We start from the raw sequence: 21,659 nt of genomic DNA on the forward strand, positions 1-21,659 counted from the left end.
AACGATCTAACAAAACCCCAACCCACTAAACTAACAAAGAAAAATGCAGAAACTAAACCGTTATCTTCAGCACGTCGCTTAACTAAAATTCATAACTACTTTAAAACATAATTACACGTGGCAACGCCTCCATAAACTAACTAACAAATAGAGATACTAAGCTGCTCAAATTACTAGAGTTCTCGTAAAGTACACACTGTTAGCCATTAGCAAAACAAGAGCTATTAATCCAATTCTCATAAAGATCGTTCAACTTCTCAATAGATACTAAACTGAGCTGCACAAGCTTATCTAATAAATCGATCACTTAAATTGAGCGAAAACTACAACACAGCAACCAAACTAAGCAAACACAAGTGAAAAGGCCGGCCGACAGAAGTGAGGAATCTGGCTGTGAGCCAAGCGCTCCTGGAAAACAGCGCAAACACACGGCTTTTATACTGTGTGGACCAGCTCCTGATTGGTGCGCAGATTGAGATGGTGATTGACAGCCCCCTCGACCAATACCTAAAACAGGATACGATACACAACAGAGGAGAGAGAAGAGAATGAAAACAGAAAACAAACAAAACAACGTGAAACGTAGCAACGATTGAACATTAAACATTGGATGATGTAAATGCGATTGATGACTTAAAAAGATGGTAATAGGAGTAAAAAGTTTTACACACTGAGCAAAGCGTTGAGCCGAAATGTTTATGGTTTTGTTTCCTAAGGAATGTGTAGAATAAAAATTGTTAAAAAGAGAGTATTTGTGTGAGTGCGATTCGCTACTTCTTGACATGTGAAATTGTGTAATAAACTGTCTATTCAGTCCTTTGTCGCTTTTATGAACATCATAGCCAATACAACAACCTGAATATTATTTAAAAAGCACTCTAAATGTTGATATTATTAATTATTATCTGTATTTTGAAGTGACCACAATATCAGTATTGTGCATGTTCATTACCACAATAGATTGAATTACGGAATAGGTCTAATGTTGTTTAACTGAACTGTCCCCCAGATCCCACGTCTCGGCGTACTGCTAAAGCTGGTCCCGCGGCTCGTAACCGCTACGCTAGTCAGTGGACGCTGAACCGGCCTCATCCACCCGTCTCTGTGCACACGCTCAGCACCGACTGGAGGCTCGGGACGCCCAGAGTTGCCGGATCAGTGGACAAGGAGAGTGACAGCTATAGTGTCAGTCCATCACAGGACACAGGTCAGTACAATAACCGTGCCAGTACTGATAAATACCTACATATATATATATATATATATATATATATATATATATATATATATATATATATATATATATATATATATATATATAACCAATGCTAAATAATAAATACTAGCAATGTTATAAAATCATATTATTATTATGAATGTGTTCAGACCGTGCTCGCAGCAGCATGGTGTCCACTGAGAGCGCGTCTTCTACATATGAGGAGTTGGCCAGAGCCTACGAACACGCCAAGATGGAGGAGCAGCTGCGACACGCCAAATTCACCATCACCGAGTGCTTCATCTCAGACACGTCCTCTGAGCAGATGACCGCCGGCACCAACGACTACACCGACAGTCTGACCTCCAGCACGCCGTCAGAATCGGGCATCTGCAGGTTCACTGCCTCACCTCCAAAACCACAGGACGTCTGCAGGGTCATCAACATGGCCGTTCCCAAAGCCCACAGACCAGGTACATCAAGTCTTCAGCTTTATTTTCATTACGCTACATGTGTGGAAAAAAATGTTAGGTGAAAATGGCTCAGTGTCACCTCACAGCCACGAGCCACAGCCGATCGGAAAAAGATATAGACCTTTAATTGGTTTAAAACAATTAAAAACTGCCGAAATAAAACAAGTAAGGACTTTCTCCACAAGAAAAAGTATTATTAGAAATACACATGAGAAATATTTGATATTTTGCAGGAGGGCTAATCATTTTGCTATCAACTGTAAGTACTTAAAAATGTACCGATTGCTTGTGAAAACTGCACCAAATCAATAAACAGTAATATCAGGTGTAATTGACATCAGAACTGAAGTGTGTTCGTCTGTCCTGCAGGAGGAGAGCTCGTCCACCTTCCTCCATACCTGCGGATGGACTTCCTCTTAAACCGGGGAGTGTCGGGAACGTCTCGGGAAGCGGCGATGGGCCAGGCTTGTCTGGAGCCACAGAAGACCCGCTCGCTGAAGCGTCCCGCACTGCTGGAGCCCACGCCGATGGAGGTGCCGACCAGCAGAGACGTGCAGCAGTGGCAGTCAGGCACAGCGTCCACACTTCCACAGAGAGAGGCCGGGACAGACTTGGCACAAGCTGCCAAAATCAGCACCTCCCAGGAATCACTGCTGGACTCCAGAGGACACTTAAAACAGACCAACAATCCCTACGCAAAGTCCTACACACTGGTATAACAAACAAAAAAAAACAAAAATCACAAGAGAACTCTTTCATGCGCGGTTGTATATATACGTTTCCACTTCTACTCCTGACAGTTTCTTTATTTTATGCTTTTTCTAAAACGGTGAACTCACTTCTTAAAGACGACTCCACACACTCACCTAGAGATTGCCAAAACGATTTTATGATTATTAATGACCAGGATTTACTAATCGACTTATTTTAGCAGTTTAGCGTGCACAAGATAACGACTGGGAATCCGTTTGACTCGTTTTTTTACTGAGATTTTGTTTGTTTGTGTGTAATTAGTTTGAGATAAAAGCGCGATTGAGTGATTTCCATCGGCCAATTTCCGTTTCCTGGGAGTGCATGAGGACGAACCAATCTAAGACGAAGATGACAGTATGAATATCGACCACTGGAGGGTCCAACCCAGAAATTTTTTTCACTACGAAAATAATCAAGATGAAGTGAAGATTTCGTATTCTTACGAGTATAAATATATAAAAAAAAATCTATATATAAAATCGCTTTTATTTGTGGGTATTACAGGGACGTTTTTTTAATTATTATTATTATTATTATTATGAATAAAGTCCTTTAGTCACGTTTGCACATATCTTGTTTAAACCTAGCAAAGCAAGTCTTGATCGATGATTATTTGTGTTCCATTCTCCAATGGTGCAATATGAAAAATCCATGAGCCACTTTTGCTTTCTGCTGTCCTGTCTCTTGCCCATGCTTTTTCTGAGAGCCGGAGCGGATGAAAACGACAGATTCAGGTGTAAAACAGATGCGGTGGAAGCAAAGGTTGATTTAGCATGCTGCATGGGGGGAGATCAGACCACCGACAGCGTGACTCTTTCACCCCCTATGTGTAGTGCACTAGAAAGGTGTCTTCAGGGCACGCTCTCTCTCTCTCTTGTCTTCATTAGATTTATTTTTGCTGCATTGCAGAGATGCTGCACTACAGGGAAAACTGAGACAATCTAAAGAGATCCCCTAAAAAAGAATAACAATTATGATGATGATGATGATGATATTAATGATAAAGAACCACGAGCAGTTCTATATGATTATGAGCCGTATGGTAGCAATGTGTTGTTGTTGCCGCTCTGCACCAAAACTATCTTTGCAGGGAGAGTTATGATGAAGAATTGTGAGATAATATTTCGCTATATTTGATTAGATGAATCTATTGTCCTCGTTATGCTCATTTACAAATGTTTTTCTGTTGTTTTTCACCCTTTATTTTGTTCTTTATTTCCTTTTTGACAGGGTGTTCACAGTCGTGACACTCCAGAAAAGATTTTCCATGATAATCCTGTCGACTAATAAAAGGTTGATCCCCAAACGAATCTGGCAGTTTGGTTAACACTCTTCATTTTTGCTGTGGGGTATGTAACGGGATCTGAGTGAATTGTGATGAAGTGTGAAAGTGAAGAATTAAGCAAGATGGCATTCCCCTCAGAGAGATGAACGGAAAGGCATAGTTCTCCCCAAAAATGAACAGATTATCCAAAATGTGACCTTCATCTTCAGTAGAACATTAAAGAATTAAATACATATCATAACTTTGAGAGTTGAAAAATCATATTCAGACAAAACAAAACTAGTATGATTCATTCATTTCTTTCAGCTTAGTCCCTTATTTATCATGGGTCGCCACAGCGGAATGAACCACCAACTATTCCGACATATGTTTTATGCAGAAGATGCTCTTGCAGCCGCAACCCAGTACTGGAAAACACCCATACACTGTCGCATTTACACACACTCATAGCCTATGCCCAATTTAGTTCTTCCAAATCACTTATAGGGCATGTGTTTGGACTGTGGGGGAAACCAGAGCACTCTGAGGAAACCCACGCCAACATGGGGAGAACGTGCAAACACTAGTATGATTCCGTCCACTTATTTTACTTTTATTTTCGATGTATTTTAACTATTTTAACATGCACACACAATTAAAATACATTAGTAAAATTAAATTAATAAACAAATAACAGAACCAACAGGTCATCAGAGACATCACGTCCATCCAGCCAGCTATTTTTTTGTTCAATATACACTTTTATCCACATATCTTTGGCGTATCCTATTAAAACTATGTGAAACACTGAAAACTTTAAAAATGACATTTTAAGAAAAATGCACATAAAAACAGCAGGGGCGCCGTTGGGTGGGAGAAAGTTAGGATGATTCTAAAGGCCCACGCCATTTTGGGGCCCACAGAGATACTATTAGGGGCCCACCAGAACCACCATGCTCTTCACTTTTTGCGACACCCACGAATGTTGTCATAGGGCCCGTACCGGTCAGCAGCGTCCCGGGTATTGAGTACGATAAATGTTTTATTCGATAAGAAAAAAATGTGCATAAACTACAACGGAAACACATTTCCCAAATAAATTCCAGCATGTGCATGAAAAAGCCATGTCATTTTGTTTTAACAGATCATGTGATGACAAACATAAGCATGATGGCTGATTACGTTAATGGACAAACCTGGGGAGCAAGCACATTGTAAAACATCTAAAATGTTGTTTTGCACTGAATTAATGGTTTATTGTTCATATATATTTTTTTCTTAGTCAAATATCTAAAATTTTAGATTTTTTTTTGGTTTTATTTTCAGAAATAATACACCAAAATTACTAATAATAATTCCCTACATTTATATAGCGCTTTTCTGGACACTTAAAGCGATTTACACATTTTTGGGGGGAATCTCCTCATCCACCACCAGTGTGCAGCATCCACCTGGATGACGCGGTATTGCGCCAGACTGCACACCACCACCAGCTGATTGGTGGAGAGGAGACAGAGTGATGAAGCCGATTATGATATGGGGATGGTTAGGAGGCCATGATGGACAGGGGTCAGTGGGCAAATTTGGCCAGGATGCCGGGGTTAAACCCCTACTCTTTTTCGAAGGACATCCTGCAATTTTAATGACCACAGAGAGTCAGGAGCTTTGTTTAACATCTCACTGAGCAGTATAGAGTCCACATCAATATACTGGGGCATTAGGACCCACACAGATTGCAGGTTGAGCTTTCCCATGTGCTCTCCCATCCGGGTACTGACCGGGCTCAGACCTGATAAGCTTCATTGGGCAACCATGTTGAGTTGCAGAGGGCAAGCTGCTGGCAAAAAAACTTATTTAAAGCGAAAACAAGATTATTTTGCTTGTTTTAAGAAAAAACTCACATAATTTTGACACTTTCTCAAAACAAAACAATATTTTTAGTTTGTCTAGAAAATGTACGTAAGAAATTTCAGGTATTTGGACTAGAAACTACTAAGAAAAGCATTTTTTAGCAATGTGGTTACTTTAAAAACCCGCCAAATATCTGTCATTACGGCACAGCACGGTTGCTCAGTGGTTAGCAGTTTCGCCTTATAGCAAAAAGGTTGCTGGTTCGAGTTTCGGCTGCGCTAGTTGGCATTTCTGTGTGGAGTTTGCATGTTCTCCCTGTGTCGGTGCGGGTTTCCTCCGGGTGCTCTGGTTTCCCCCACAGTCCAAAGACATGCACTATAGGTGAATTGAATAAACTAAATTGGCCATTGTGTGTGTGTGTGTGCGTGCGTGCGTGCGTGCGTGCGTGCGTGCGTGCGTGCGTGTGTGAGAATGAGTGTGTATGTGTGTTTCTCAGTACTGGGTTGTGGCTGGAAGGGAATCCTCTGCGTTAAACATATTCCGAAATAGTTAGCGGATCATTCCGCTGTGGCTACCCCTAAAAAATAAAAGACTAAGCCGAAGGAAAATGCATGATTGAATATCCATCATCACAATGGGTCAGTATTATTACTTCCTAGAGCAACAAAAGGGTGCATTTATTACTCTATAAGAAAAAAGCCCCACAGTGGCTTCTTCAACTGCAGCGAACTCCATTTTTATATATATTTGGCACCAGTTTATCAGGAGGTGCTGATCTTGTCCTCTTTGACTCATTAGATGGAAATGCTGCTTTAATCGCAAATGTTTTATATGATATTCCAGTTTTGTGCTTAAGTTTAATTTGTATCTTTGGATGGAAACATAACTATTAGCCTGAGATGATACATTAAGGTCAATTATTCATGTTTATTTCTTAGTTTTCAGAGTTGAAGTTCAGTTTAGTTCAGTTCAGTGTGGTTTCGCTTTCACTGCTGAAAGTCCAAACGCTGAAGAGCAAATCCACAAGTCTCAATATGAAACAAATGATTGATCTGTGCAAGAAACCATATATTTACAACAGTATATCATATTATTTTTTGTTTTACTCTCAAAGTTTTGTCATTTAAAACCTTTCTTCTTTTTAGGTTTAGAATGACCGGAGGGCGAGTTTATGATTTTGTTTTGGTTGAGCTCTTTAATCACAGCAAAATCAGAATCTCTGTTCATCTGGATGAATACTAGAGACGCTTCATTTTGGAAATCATAATCATACGAGAGACGGAGAGCTCAGCAGGAGCACACATTCTCCTGAAAGGAAAAAGGCACAACTGATTCTGCTCTGCTTTGGTGGCTCAGGGGGAACAGCAGAAAATTAGCAATGCAAACATCAGTCAGAAATAGTTCACAATGCGACTGAATTAATCCGCAACACAAACAGCGGAAATCATCAGTGCAAACAAGTCAGAAAGTGTTTGCAAAACAGTGGAAGAGTTCTTTCCAGGTGTGTTAATTTTTGTTTCAGAATATGCCTGCTTCTGAATATGCCTAATGTTAATTTTTGTGTCTGAATATGACTACTTCCATACTGTGTAGGAAATGAAAAACATATTTCTGAAATCTTAGTATATTTTTAAAAAGTAGACTGAAGAACCGGGATGTTAAGATTGTGAAGCTACTATCAGTACTGTCCAATGGGCCCACAGAGGACGGTTTGTTCCAACCTAGGCTCATTATTGATACCGTACCCCTATATACATTTCTGGAGAGCGGCAAAAACGTCCCAGGAGCTATGTTTTTTTTTTGCAGTTTTGTTTTTGCGAATGCACCAGAGGCCGCTTTGTATGCTTTTTAAGATCTCAAATTTCTCTCGCAAGAGCCATTCGCACCTGTTGTTCTCGCGTAGATTCACTAGAGGCCGCTGTCGACTGAGTGAGTGACTGACTGACTGACTGACCCACCCTCCCCCTTCCCTAAACCCAACCATTAGTGTTTTCAAAACTCAATCCAGAAAAAGAAAAGCCCTTGCGGCAGCCTGATTTTTACCATGTTTTCAGATTTTACCACATTCTCACCCTGTTATTTACTTGTTTATGGTTTTTTTGGCTTTTGTTTCTGTCTTACCCGCTTTTTTTTAACCGTTTTTTACCGGACTCAAACTCCGTTGTCGCAGTCAACTCCGCTCCACGTCACAAGTCCACTTATGTATGTGGCGAGCCATTGGACAAACTGGTAACAGTGGAAAAGTCATCCATATGAAGGTAAGCGTTCAGCTAATAAGAACAAAAAGGAACGGTATCACACCGCCCTGTAGCTTTAATTTTAAAGACAAAATGCAGCCATGCGTACCTCTGGACACATAATTTGCGATCTCCAGAAATGTATATAGGGCTACGTTTTCAGAATGAGCCTATGTTGGTTTGTGCAGTGCTGATACTGGTAGGTCATGTGATATTAACAACATGGCGATTGTAGTACATCTGCATTTCATACATACCTTTTTAAATATTTGAATAGTTTCTAAATTATATAAAGAATACCTATTGTACAGTATGCAACTTCAGACAGCAATTGTGTTTCAAATTATTTCATAATACTGACACAAAGTTTCAGGGCTTAATTCTCTTGCTGTTTTGCATTGCTTTTAAATTATTTTGTAGCACTGACACTTGTTTTGCTTCATTTTTCATATTTTAAACAGCTTGTCAGCACCAAACAACTTGGGTTGCTTAATTATTTTACTCGTAATTTCACTGATTCAAGCCATTTCATAATATTTTTTAGTAATACCAATGTGGTCTTGATGATTTAGATATAACTTGAAAGACAATGTAAATAAGCCCTGAAATATTCAAAATTATTTGAAACATGCTGTTTGGGAATATAACTCAATGCTGCTGTAAGCATATGCAAAATGTAGCAGCCTGTAGCAGATCTTTACACAGGGCTGGAGTGGAGAAGGGTTTCCGAAAATGCAATGCAGATTGCTATCTCAAAGACACTGAGGTATTTAAATGTTGGGAAGTGTGCTCATTGGCTGATGAGACAGCAAAAACAATCACCAGTGCCATGCAGTTGGAAGCAGTGGCAAGGCTACAAAAGGGCCACGGTGGCACTGGCCCACTCAAACTGAAGGCTGGCCCACCCAGACAAAAGTTTTTTTTATTGTGGAAAATCCTAAATAGAAAGCATGCAATTAATGTAGGGACAATTATGAATAAAATTTTAAATTGATAATTAACACCGTCCTTTAGTCATTGTCAATAAAATTTAATTTCCCCTCCACTGCTCCAAAATGGAATTGTCCACCTGTTGCTCCACACTTTTCTTCTTCTTTATTGCTCGCATTGACTGAGGCAGCAGCTCTGAAAATGAAACTGTCCAGCTGACTATTCTTATTCGAAAGAAGATTACAAGTAACAAAATGAGTAGTGTGAGGGGTATAATAATAGGCTTTTGTAAACGTGTTGTTTTCAGTACTAAATAAAAACCCTTGTTTGGCCGGATTTCATTGTAGCCTAATGTCTCAGCGATCGTTTGTATTTTACATATTAACTTACAAGAAACCTGAAAATATTAGCAAGACATAAGTTAATAAATTGCAGATATTAAACATATAAACTTTATGTATAAATGGGCTTAATTCAATATCTACCTCTGCCTGCTTCAGCTAATTTCATAACGTCGGATAGAAAAAAAAAGATTTTTGCTTTCACATCTTGAATTATAAGATCTGCTGTCTCTGTCAAAGTGAATGCTTTAAAACTCTGGATGCATTTTGCTAGATATATATATATATATATATATATATATATATATATATATATATATATATATATATATATATATATATATATATATATATATATATATATATATAATTATTATTATTATTACAGTGCATCCGGAAAGTATTCATAGTGCTTCACTTTTTCAACTATTTTTTATATTAATGGATTAAATTCAATTATTTCCTCAAAATTCTACACACAATGCCCCATAATGATGAGGACACAGTACTGTCTCGAGGCACAAGGCTTGGGAAGGTTACAGAAAAATTTCTGCTGCTCTAAACGTTCCAATGAGCACAGTGACCTCCATCATCCGTAAGTGGAAGATGTTTGGAAACACCAGGATTCTTCTTAGAGCAAGCTGCCATCTAAGCTGAGTGATTAGGGGAGAAGGGCCTTAGTCAGGGAGGTGATCAATAACTCGATGGTCACTCTGTCTGAGCTCCATTGTTTTTCTGTGGAGAGAGGAGAACCTTACAGAAGGACAACCATCTTTGCAGCAATCTACCAATCAGGCTTGTATGGTAGAGTGGCCAGACGGAAGTCACTCCCCCCTGGAACAGGCCACATGAAACAAAATTCTCTGGTCTGATGAGACTAAAATTGAACTCTTTGGAGTGAATGCCAGGCGTTACGTTTGGAGAAAACCAGGCAACTGCTCATCACCAGGCTAATCCAATTCCTACAGTGACGCATGGTGGTGGCAGCATCATGCTGTGGGGATGTTTTTCAGCAGAAGGAACTTGAAGACTAGTCAGGGTAGAGGGAAAGATGAATGCAGCAATGTACAGAGACATCCTGAATGAAAACCTGCTTCAGAGTGCTCTTGACCTCAGACTGGGACGACGGTTCATCTTCCAGCAGGACAAAGACCCAAAGCACACAACCAAAATATCAAAGGAGTGGTTTCACAACAACTCTGTGAATGTCCTTGAGTGGCCCAGCCAAAGCCCAGACCTATATCCTATTGAACATCTCTGGAGAGATCTGAAAATGGCTGTGCACCGTCACTTGCCATCCAACCTGATAGAGCTTGAGAGGTACTGCAAAGAGGAATGGGCAAAAATTCCCAAAGGCAGGTGTGCCAAGCTTGTGGCATCATATTTAAAAAGACTTGAATATGCTAAAGGTGCATCAACAAAGTATTGAGCAAAGGCTGTGAATACTTATGTACGTCTGATTTTTCAGGTTTTTTATTTTTAATAAATTTGCAACAATTAAAAAAATAATCTTTTTTCACATTGTCATTATGGTGTTTTGTGTGTAGAATTTTAAGGGAATAAATTAATTTAATCCATTTTTTATAAAGTCATTACCCTAAAAATACAATATTTTTTCAAATATAGTCTATAATTGTATGAGTTATAGGAGTGCACCTCACTTTGTCCGGCAACAGGGACGTTTTTCCACTGCAGTGAAAACATTGTTTTTGAAAGTTTGAAAAACATGTCTGAAGGGAAGCTGCTCTTCTATGTTTTTGCTATCAGAAAGTTATTTTTTTGTTAGCAGAACGTTGCTAGGCAACAGACGCACACATATTCAAAGGCATGGGAAAAAGTACGGCACATCAAATGCAAATTATGGACATTCATGGTAGAAACACTCAGTATTCTTTTGTTTTATTTTATCAACGTTATTAAATTGCCAAATTTTAAAATGGTCAAAATGACTGCCTCTGTAGTTCTTGTGGTAAGTTTAAGTTTAGTGAACCAGAAAGTTACTGATACATTTTGAATTCATGACTTTAACAGTGTAAAATTCATTTTCCTTCAGCTTAGTCCCTTTATTCATTAGGGGTTGCCACAGCGAAATGAACCGCCAACTTATCCAGCGTATGTTTTACACAGCGGATGCCCTTCCGGCTGCAACCCAGTACTGGGAAACATCCATACACACTCATTCCCACACACTACGGCCAATTTAGTTCATTCAACTATAGCACATGTGTTTGGACTGTGGGGTAAACTGGAGCACGCAGAGGAAACCCACACCCAACACGGGAAAAACATGCATACTCCACACAGAAATGCCAACTGACCCACCCAGGACTCGGACCAGCAACCTTCTTGCTGTGAGGTGACAGTGCTGACCACTGAACCACCATGTCGCTCCAATAGTGTAAAAATAATATTCAAATATTCAAACTATATCATCAGAAGCCATGAGTATTTTGTTTTGCCTTTAGCATGTTTTTTGTTGTTATTGTTTCGTTTTTGGACTTCAAATCAGTAACCGCTGACCTGCACCTCATGAATCACGCAGGATTTCAGCTAAAAAAAATCATCTTTTATGGATGAAAGCAAGTCTTCTATATCTTGGGCGCACTTAGGGTGAGTAAATTACCACAGAATATTCATTTTTGGTCGAATTATGTCTTTAACACTGTTTAAATGTCTATAAACGCAAATGCTATATGGGTGTCTCCTGTCAGCTTCCTGAAGTTTCCTCCTGTGCAAGTTCTCATCCGAAATTAATATTACTATTTACCTGAAACAACTTGGTGGAAGATCAAAGAATGTTGTCCTTTTAGTCTTTGTTTAGTGTTTTTATGTTATTATTCCCCCATAGCCCCATACCTCAGTCTGTCGTTTGATAAGAGAATTCCCGCGCGGCCGTCAAAAGCGCGCGAACGACTCTGTGAAATTGCAGTATTGATTCAGAGGCTTTGGTGAAGAGACTCAGACAGACGCTCTTCCTCCAGCACTCGCACAGAAATTGGTTTTATACTGCCATGTCAGCCCGGTGGGTAATGGGGGAACACGTTAGTCATTGTGACAACTATATTCTCCATCTTCGTCTGAAGTGCACGACAAATTAATCGTCGCTGGCACATATTTATAGACGCTCTCGCTCAGCTGTTATTAACCGCTGTCATAAATAAAGCTGTGTTGTGCTGAATTGAGGTTTGCCTCCGAAACACACGGCTGTCAGCAACACAACACTGATCTGAAAGAAGAGAATCTGGCCGAGTGCCTCTCATTCTGGCGGATTAATCTTCATTGCATCTGCTTGAGAACAGTTTGGCTGTGGTCTGAATGGTGTATTAACACACTGCAGATTTATTTTAAAACGTTATATGTAAAAACAATAATAATAATAATATGCATTATACAACAATAAACAGGCTATAATCTCGGAAATTATTTAATACAGTTTTCTAATTGAAAAATAGTAGCAAAGGTAAACAATATACTGTAATAGCCTAGTTAGTATAAGATACTGCTCTAATATCGAATAGTATAAGATATTTAGGCTACAAACAGTACAGTAGGCTCAAAAAAGGTGCCTTTGCTTTGTAATTTGTGCATGTTTTGTTTATGTGTTTGCATTGCATTATGGGACCATTATCTTTGCTATTGTAAGGGGTAAAGTCTAGATCGAATACGCAATATGCACATCAATTATAAAAGCTTTTTTTATGACGCTGTATAACAATACTTAATATTTTTTCAGTACTGTGACTATTGGGTTTAGTTGTTGGGTAAGTGTTGGGTTGTTGGGTAACTGTTGGGTAAGCATTCAAATATACAATTTATTTGGTAATTTAATAGATAGCATAAATAATACTCTGTACAACCACTGTTTTTACATTACTGTTACGGTTGGGTTTAGGGTTGGGGGTAGACGTTAATAAAATACAATAACTGGGAAATTTAATAAATAATATAAATAATTCTCCTTAACTTCCGGCCGCATCCATATCCAATCTAGCAACAACCATTGTAAGGATGGATTTACTGGATTTCATATGGATTGTAAGGATGGGTTTGTTTAGAATTAGAAATACCTACTAAATTCAACGGTCACTTAAAATTGGAGTCAAAATCATTTCAGAGCTGGAAACAAATATCAATAAATTCTAATAAAGAACAGAATTCTTTTCAGAAGCAAACTTTTGATGTGAAAAATGTCTTTCGTTTACACAAAATTCACTTTGTTAAACTTCGGTGAGACATTTTCACCGTCAAGTGTTTTCGGAGCTGAAATCAAGGTTTTCAACTTTAAAATGCTAATTTGGCAGTGTAAATAATCTGCTTATTTTTGTCATGTACATATTATGTAAGATAAAAACTTTAATCAATCAGAAAACTTCCTACTTTAAAGAGCTCAAGCATTTAATGCCATTTAAAGCATTTGACACAACAACATTTAACATAAGTGATTATGTTGATTACGGTACAATATGCGTCAGGGGCCGGTTGCACCAGCAGTGCGTAAGTTAAAACATAGCCTAGTTGTGATGTAAAGGGACACTAAGTTACAACGACATTACTAAATATTTTTGTGTTGCTCCACTGAACTTAGTTTAAACGTAATGCAATGTTAGAAACTAAATATTTACCGCAGCCTCACCTCATGTATAATGGTTGAATATTTAATTAATATTAAATATTTTAATATTAATTAAAATATAAATTTTAAGTAATATTTTAAGTTCTCTAAACTTAAATTTTTAATTTCTTTCAACGATTTCCTTGTCTCTGTTTAAAATGATTGGTTGTGCTTGAAATTCTGCCATGACAAACCACGCTGATTGGTCGATATATGTTATATGACAAGGCATCGTTTTGCTTGTGATGCTGAATTTTGCTGAAGCACAGCAGGAAAGAGGCTCTACCACTATCTGACTAAAGAGAAAAGTAAAATTAGTAGCTATTTAAATGCTAATATACATTTTTCTTAGTTAATATGAATGCAGGGGCGACAGGGTGGCGCAGTGGGTAGCGCTGACACCCCACAGCAAGAAGGTCACTGGTTTGAGTCCCGGCTGGGTCAGTTTGCATTACTGTGTGAAGTTTGCATGTTCTCCATGTGTTGGTGTTGATTTCGTCTGAGTGCTCCAGTTTCCCTGATTTCCCCCACAGTCTAAACAGTCCAAATGCACTATAGAAGGTGAATCGGGTAAGCTAAATTGTCTGTAGTCCTGGTCCTCCAGGTTGGGACCCACCTTGTAAAAATTAGATGTTGTTACCAAACACCAACATTGTGTGGCTAAATATCAACTTCAATATAAACAGCTCTGGGAGTAAGTAAAAAAAAATTAGAAGTTTGGTCTATTAGCCATTTTAGGTTATCTATAATTAAACTTTTAAGTTAATTCAATGACGAGACCTTATTTGGTCAGCTCAATTAAATTGAGTTGTCAATTCCCCATTACTCAAACGAACTGAGGGATTCACTTTCCTCAAATCATTTAACTAGTCTCAACTTATTAGGGTTTACAGTGCATCTCAGACTTGTAATGTCAGACATGATGCACACAATGGAGCTAGTGATGTCACTGTGAGGGGTAGGGTTAGGGGTGGGGCATTAAAAAGTATTGCATGCAGCTCACCTTGCAACTGCACCATGTCTGTATCAATACCCCTCTCAACACCATTATATACCATGGAAAATCCAGGATATAATGTATAACTACTCCGACTATGTTTGTCTTTGTGAAAATGATGTGAGCAGTCAAACAGCTAGCTTCTGTGCATGGTTTTACAGGTTTAGATTAGCCATGTCTATACCATGGCATTCTCACAGAGTATTTTACAGTTTGCTAGTGAGCAATACAGATTAATAGACGTTTTATCTCCATGTGAGCAATAGCTTTTGGATCAGTGTGAATCCCTCCGTGTTTTCCTTTCTGTACTGGTACATCAGAGCCAACTCCTCCACGCAGCTGAAACCTAATGAACCTGTCAGACCCCAGCATGTGGTTCTGAACAGAAAAACTGCCGTAATTAGACCCATGAGGGGGATTTTCTCTCTGCATCCACCTATACGAGACTCACAGAGCTCAGCACATAATGGAGATTGGAGAGATTCAGAAGATTGTTGTGGTTAGTGAGGTGTCGAGGAGATGCGCTTGTGTCTTCTCGTTTTAGAAGTGTTAATTCATTAAAGTAATTTACTGAATCGCTCTCACAGATCAATAAGCCAAGACTGGCATCACGAATGAATTCATCACATTCACCAATCGATGAGCTAACCCAGTGTTTCTCAACCACATTCATGAAGGACCATCAGCTCTGTGTTTCCATGTCTTCAAACACACCTGATTCAGATCATCAGCTCATTAGCAGAGACTGAGAGACCTGTAATGGTTTTGACAGACAGAAACATCCAAAACATGCAGTTCAGGTGCTGCTCCAGGAACGTGGTTGAGAAACACTGATCTAACCTACAGGATTTTGAATGAAGCTACAAGCTCAGAAAATAGTGTTTAAAGTCTGCGTGAACTGGAAGCTGCATTTTTTTATATTTTGACGCAGTTCCTAGAGAAATGTTAAATGAAAAAAGTAGGAGTGGCTTGCTTTTTCTACTGCAAGCTGATTGGATGTAGTAAAGTAGACATTTCATTCAGAAAGATCGGGAAAAAGGTTTACAACCTAACTTCTCATACACCTTCACTTGTATGGTCCTGAAAATTCTCAATTTGAAGGGATTTATGGCCATTTCCTTTACCCCTACACCTCCAAGTAAAAAAGAATTGGGACCTCCCTGAAAAGAGGGGTGCAGTAAGGGGAAGAGCTAAAGGGTAGAATTAGAAGTGGGCCTTGGTTTGTTCCAAATGCGATTTATCGCCTTCCAAAGTGCATTTCGAAGTGAAAACAATCATGGCTGCCATATTGAAGTGTCGTTCTAAAGCAAAGTGCTCAAAATTGGCCACTTTGATCCAATAAATGAATTCTTGGTGAGCATAAGGGAAAACTTTAAAAAAAAAAAAAAAAACAAGTTAAGCAGCACGATGGCTCAGTCGCCTCACAGCAAGAAGGTCGCTGGTTCGAGTCCCAGCTGGGCCAGTTAGAATTTCTGTGTGGAGTTTGCATGTTTTCCTCGTGTTGGCGTGGGTTTCCTCCGGGTCCTCCGGTTTCCCCCACAGTCCAAACACATGCACTATAGGTGAATTGGATGAACTAAAATTAGCCGTAGTGTGCTCTGCAAACGGGAGGAAGCCCCGGGCTCGAGGATCCCTTGAGCTAGGGGCTCTCTCCCGGGACAGCATGCCAAACAAGCTTTTGCTGAATCATCAGCTAAGTGTGAACTCTTGAAATCGTGATAAATTTATGTGATCTGACCGGGGCTTAAGCCGAAGGAAAATGAATGAATGAATTCTTCATACTTGTTTGTTAAAGTTATACTAGCACTTTCTAAATTTAATTAATATCCAGTTGTATTAATGCTTGCTTCCAAAACAAAATTCTATATTTTTTTGAGATTTGAAAGGACGTCAGAGATAAAACAATGTTTAAATAATCAGATCAGTCATTGAGGTCTTCCCAATATTTATTTAGCTCACATGATTATTTCCAACAGATTGGTGGGAATCAGGAATATTATAATACACCGACAAACACATTGACATAGGCAGAATGATGGTGATAAACCACAAACACAACATCAGTTCATCTATACAGACAAAAATAACACACAACAGAAAGATTAATAAGTCCATTTGAATCTTAATGTCAAGCATGATGTTTTCCTTGAGCCACACTGTCAATAAATACAATAATACAATCACACTTTTAGGTGGATGTTTTTTTTTTAAACACCATTGACGTCAATGAGACACACTTATTAAAAAAATAACAAAAGTAGGCTATTTCAGAAGGGGAAAAGTATTATAGTGAAAAAAATTTGGTGCTGTGGGGAACCGGAATTTCATGTTTTATTATTTTATTCCCCGCCCCGTGAACAGAGCCATTTTCTGACATGCATCCCCCTGCCCTAAATGTGGGGCCGCAGATAAACGCGGTTATGATTTCACCGTCTGCTTCTTCTTCTGGAACTTTCTGAACTGCGACTGGATGGCCACGGCAGCTTTCTCAGTCTCTGGGGCCCCCATGTCGATGTCGAAGTCCTCAGCCGGGACGTCCTTCTTGGATGGGTCTGTAAAAACGACACATTGTGTGTGTGTTGGGTCGATAATGGACATTGCATTTCTCTCACTGCTTGTTTCTGCTTTTTACGGTTGATCAGGTTTGACCTTTCCTGAGAGCAGCACTGAGGTATAGGACACAATAATACACTCACAAAAATGACTTTTGCTGCTTGTTCAAACTACTTATTTAAAATGAGTTGAAACAACACAATTCTTAAGGTTTCTTTTGGGAACACTTAATTGTTTTATGTTCAATCCAATAAAAATGATTCAAGAGTTCACACTTAGCTGATGATTGATAAGTAAGAGCAAGTTTGGCATGCTTTCCCCAGGAGAGCCCTAAGCTCGGAAGATCCTCAAACCCGGGACTCCCTCCCATTTCATCAAGTGAAAGGGTAGTCTGTGCTCAGGTAGGTCTCTAGAGCTCCCCAGTATTTAGTTAAGAAAGAGTGGAAGGGGTGGATGGGGGGATTCTTCAAGACAAACATGGCTAAGATAAGGAAATCTGGCTATTTTATGTATTCAAATTCATCTGATTGGGGCAGCACAATGGCACAGTGGGTAGCACAATCGCCTTACAGCAAGAAGGTCGCTGGTTCGAGCCCCGGCTGGGTCAGTTGGCATTTCTGTGTGGAGTTTGCATGTTCTCCCCGTGTTGGCGTGGGTTTCCTCTGGGTGCTCCGGTTTCCAGTAGTCCAAAGACATGCATAGGTGAATTGCGTTAGCTAAATTTTCCATAGTGAATGTGAGAGTGTATGTATGTTTTCCAGTACTGGGTTGCAGCTCGAAGGGCATCCACTACGTTAAAACATATGCTGGATAAGTTGGCGGTTAATTCCACTATGGCGACCCCACACTGTAAAAAAATCAGCAAAAAAAAAAAAAATCGGCTGGTGTGCCGAAAAAAAAAACTAAATAACAGCTGTTAAATTACAGAAATTTACCATAAAATAACGGACATTCAATTACAGAAAGTTCCTTAAATTTAAATTTATGTAATTCAACCTCTGTTATTGTACAGAAAATTTCTGTAATTTAACGCCCGTTATTTTACATTTTTCTCCAGCCCCCAGCTGCTGGAAATAAACCGTAAAATTACAGGGTTTTTTGACAGTGCAGATTAATAAAGGGGCTAAGCCGAAAAGAAAATGAATAAATGATGAATTCATCTGATTGGTGTATAGTGTGATTCCTACTGAAGGGCCCGCCATGGTTAATCATAAGCATGTGATGCTCTAAAAATTAGTTTATGTATAAACTTCACTTAACTTCACTTAATTGATGTATAAACTTCACTTAAGTTAACTTGGACAGCATGAGTGATCTGTGTGGGACCCAGCATCTATGGCTCCATAAAGGGCATTTTTCAATGATACAATCTCTTTATTCTCAGATAAAAGGTTCTTTATTGTGGAAAAACTGTTCTTTGGAATTAAAAAATAAATATTAAATGTTTTCAGGAATTTTACTACACTCAAAAAATTATGTTTGCTGTTACCTGCCTAAACATGCACTATGTAGACTCACACCGTCATTGTTTTTGAAGACTCTTCTTTTACTCAAATGACGGTATGGCGGTATGTTCAAAAACTTCCACCTTATGCATTTTCAGTCCCAAAAATGCCATTGTCATGTGAACAAACTGGTAAAACGCATACCATTTCTCCTGTTTTTGGCTGAAAATGTTGCTTTGTAAACCATTCCTTAATCTATATGGCACCTTATGATGACCCTTGAGGGATAATTTTGAAGTGTTGAGAGTTCCATTACAAAAAAGTATTGTAGATTATTAAAATGATCTTTAAGCTTCATAAAATGGTTACATTTAAGAACTATTCATGAGAAGGCTCTTTTAAAGGAGCCAAAATGCTACACAAAAAATGATCAAACTACAAAGTTCAAACAACTTATTTAAAACAAGTTGTTACAACACAATTTCTAAATTCCCAGCAGGCACAGGACGTCAACATGACGTTGTACCCCAATGTCATGGGGACGTTGCATTTTGTTTGGAAATGAAAATCAGGTTGACATCAGAACCCAACATCAGGCTGACTTCAATGTCCAACGTCCAACAAAAAAAAAAAATCATCCAATATCAACATCAATGATGTTACAGCTTGACATTGTGTGGACGTTACCACTATGACGTCTATCAGACATTGGATTTTGGTTGCCATACCTGATGAATAAATGTCAGTATTTGACATCAATAGGACGTTGGTTTAAAGTTGGCTTAAAGTTGGATTTTGGTCACTTTCCAACACAACCTAAAATCAACCAAATATCAACATCATTTCACATCGTTATTGGACATCAAAATAACATTCTCCTTAGACGTTGGCGACCTAAATCTAACCTTATACTAATGTCTTATGACGTTGTGTGTATGCTGGGTTAATTGTTTTATCTTCAATCAACTTAAATGTGTTAAAACAATTAAGTCAACTTAATCAATTTATGTTGTGACAACATGAAGTAATTGTGAGGAACCCAGCATTTTTAGTGTACTTCCAGAGACTTAACTGTAAAAAAATGTCGGGTTCCACACAATTCCTTCATATCCTTCATATCACAATTCCTTCATCTAATTTAATCATTTTTACAAATTTAAGTTGATTGAACATAACATTATTAAGCTGTTCCCAAAAAAAGCTGTTGTTATAGCGAAACTTGTGGATCAGACTCGAGTGTGTCTGCATAGCGAGTTTTCTCAACCGCGCGTATCATGGATCAGCTGTGATGACCGCTGCCATTTATCAGAGTCACTCATTGGTGAACAGCACCAGAGCATTATGGTCAATCGCAGCCCTTTCTGTTGAGCATGTGATCAATCATAGGGATGCAACTCTCAGAAAGCTTATTGTTTTATACATTTGTTTTATAGATTTGTTTATTTACTATAAATCCTCGTTGTTCCGTACACGTACTTCAGTTTTTAAAGGCAGAGTTCATATATCTGACTGCTTGTTTTAAAGGACAAAATTTTATTATGGCTAATATATATATAAATATATTTATACATTTTAAAACAAGAATTGTTGTGCTGTGAAGTGAAATTGTTTATGGAAAGCATTGTCAATACACTGTGATATCGAATTAAACCAAATCGATGACGTGTTAATAGTAACCGAACTGAACCGTGAGACCAGTGTAGGTTCACACCTCTACTTTGAAGTATGTTGAAAACTGGTAACCACTTACTTCAATGGAATTTGTTTTTTTTTTCTACTATGGATGTCAATACTTATTGGTCACAAGTATCCCAGCAAACAATTTTGTGTTTAACAGATGTCTAATAGACATCTAAACGTAGACAGCTCGGCTAAAACAAGGCTAAACTTAGGCTGTCAGTGAAAATCTAATAGATATCTAAGAATAGCCCAAAATGAGACTAGTCATCAAATAGACAGATTAGACAGACTTTATATGTGTAGTCATTAATTTCTGTTTATTTGATGACTAGTGTAGTTTTGGTCTATTAGATGTCGATTAGATTTTCACTGACAGCCCAAATTTAGCCTTGTTTTAGCCAAGCTGTCTACATTTAGATGTCTATTGGACATCAATTAGACATCTTTTAAAAACTAAAAATGCTTACTCGAATCATTATTAAAAATACAGTGCATCTGGAAAGTATTCATAGCGCTTTATTTTTTCTGCATTTTTTTATGTTACAGCCTTATTCCAAAATGGATTACATTTATTTATTTCCTTAAATTCTACACTCAATACCCCATAATGACAATGTGAAAAAAGGGTTTTTGAAATTGTTGCAAATTTATGAAAAGTAAAAAAGCTGAAAAATCACCAGTACATAAGTATTCACAGCCTTTACTGTGAAGCTTTGAATTGAGCTCAGGTACATTCTGTTTCCACTGATCATTCTGGAGATGTTTCAGCAGCTTTATTGGAGTTCACCTGTGGTAAATTCAGTTGATTAGATATGATTTGAAAAGGCATACACCTGTCTATATAAGGTCCCAGGGTTGACTGTCATGTCAAAGCACAAACCAAGCATGAAGACAATGGAATTGTCTGTAGACCTCCGAGACAGGATTGTCTCGAGGCACAAGGCTGGGGAAGGTTACAGAAATATTTCTGCTGCTCTGAAAGGTCCAGTGAGCACAGTGGCCTCCATCATCCGTAAGTGGAAAGACTCTTCCTAGAGCTGGCCGGCCATCTAAGCTGAGTGATCGGGGGAGAAGGGCCTTAGTCAGTGAGGTGATCAATAACCCGATGGTCACTCTATCTGAGCTCCTTACAGAAGGACAACCATCTGTGCAGCAATCCACCAATCAGGCCTGTATGGTAGAGTGGCCAGACAGAAGCCACTCCCCACCTGGAATTTGCCAAAAGGCATCTGAAGGACTCTCAAACCATAAGAATCAAAATTCTCTGGTCTGATAAGATGAAAATTGAACTCTTTGGAGTGAATGCC

At 38.7% G+C, this 21,659-nt stretch overlaps 2 protein-coding genes across 3 annotated transcripts in view; one reads left to right on the plus strand and one right to left on the minus strand.

The window, feature by feature from the left end:
- The window catches only part of dscama (Down syndrome cell adhesion molecule a), a 227,980-nt gene extending 224,242 nt beyond the window's left edge, over nucleotides 1-3,738 (plus strand). For both annotated transcript variants that reach the window (XM_056466399.1, XM_056466400.1), the window contains exons 31-33: nucleotides 1,010-1,207; nucleotides 1,387-1,689; nucleotides 2,059-3,738. In XM_056466399.1, coding sequence (XP_056322374.1) covers nucleotides 1,010-1,207; nucleotides 1,387-1,689; nucleotides 2,059-2,408 — 851 coding nt within the window. In that variant the 3' untranslated portion in view covers nucleotides 2,409-3,738. The remainder of the gene's footprint in view (nucleotides 1-1,009; nucleotides 1,208-1,386; nucleotides 1,690-2,058) is intronic.
- Nucleotides 3,739-16,602: 12,864 nt separating this feature from the next.
- Nucleotides 16,603-21,659, minus strand: part of pcp4a (Purkinje cell protein 4a) — a 57,465-nt gene continuing 52,408 nt past the window's right edge. Inside the window, exon 3 of the mRNA XM_056467604.1 lies at nucleotides 16,603-17,226. Coding sequence (XP_056323579.1) covers nucleotides 17,093-17,226 — 134 coding nt within the window. The 3' untranslated portion in view covers nucleotides 16,603-17,092. The remainder of the gene's footprint in view (nucleotides 17,227-21,659) is intronic.

The sequence above is a fragment of the Danio aesculapii genome, chromosome 10, assembly GCF_903798145.1.
Source record: "Danio aesculapii chromosome 10, fDanAes4.1, whole genome shotgun sequence".
Lineage (NCBI taxonomy): Eukaryota > Metazoa > Chordata > Actinopteri > Cypriniformes > Danionidae > Danio > Danio aesculapii.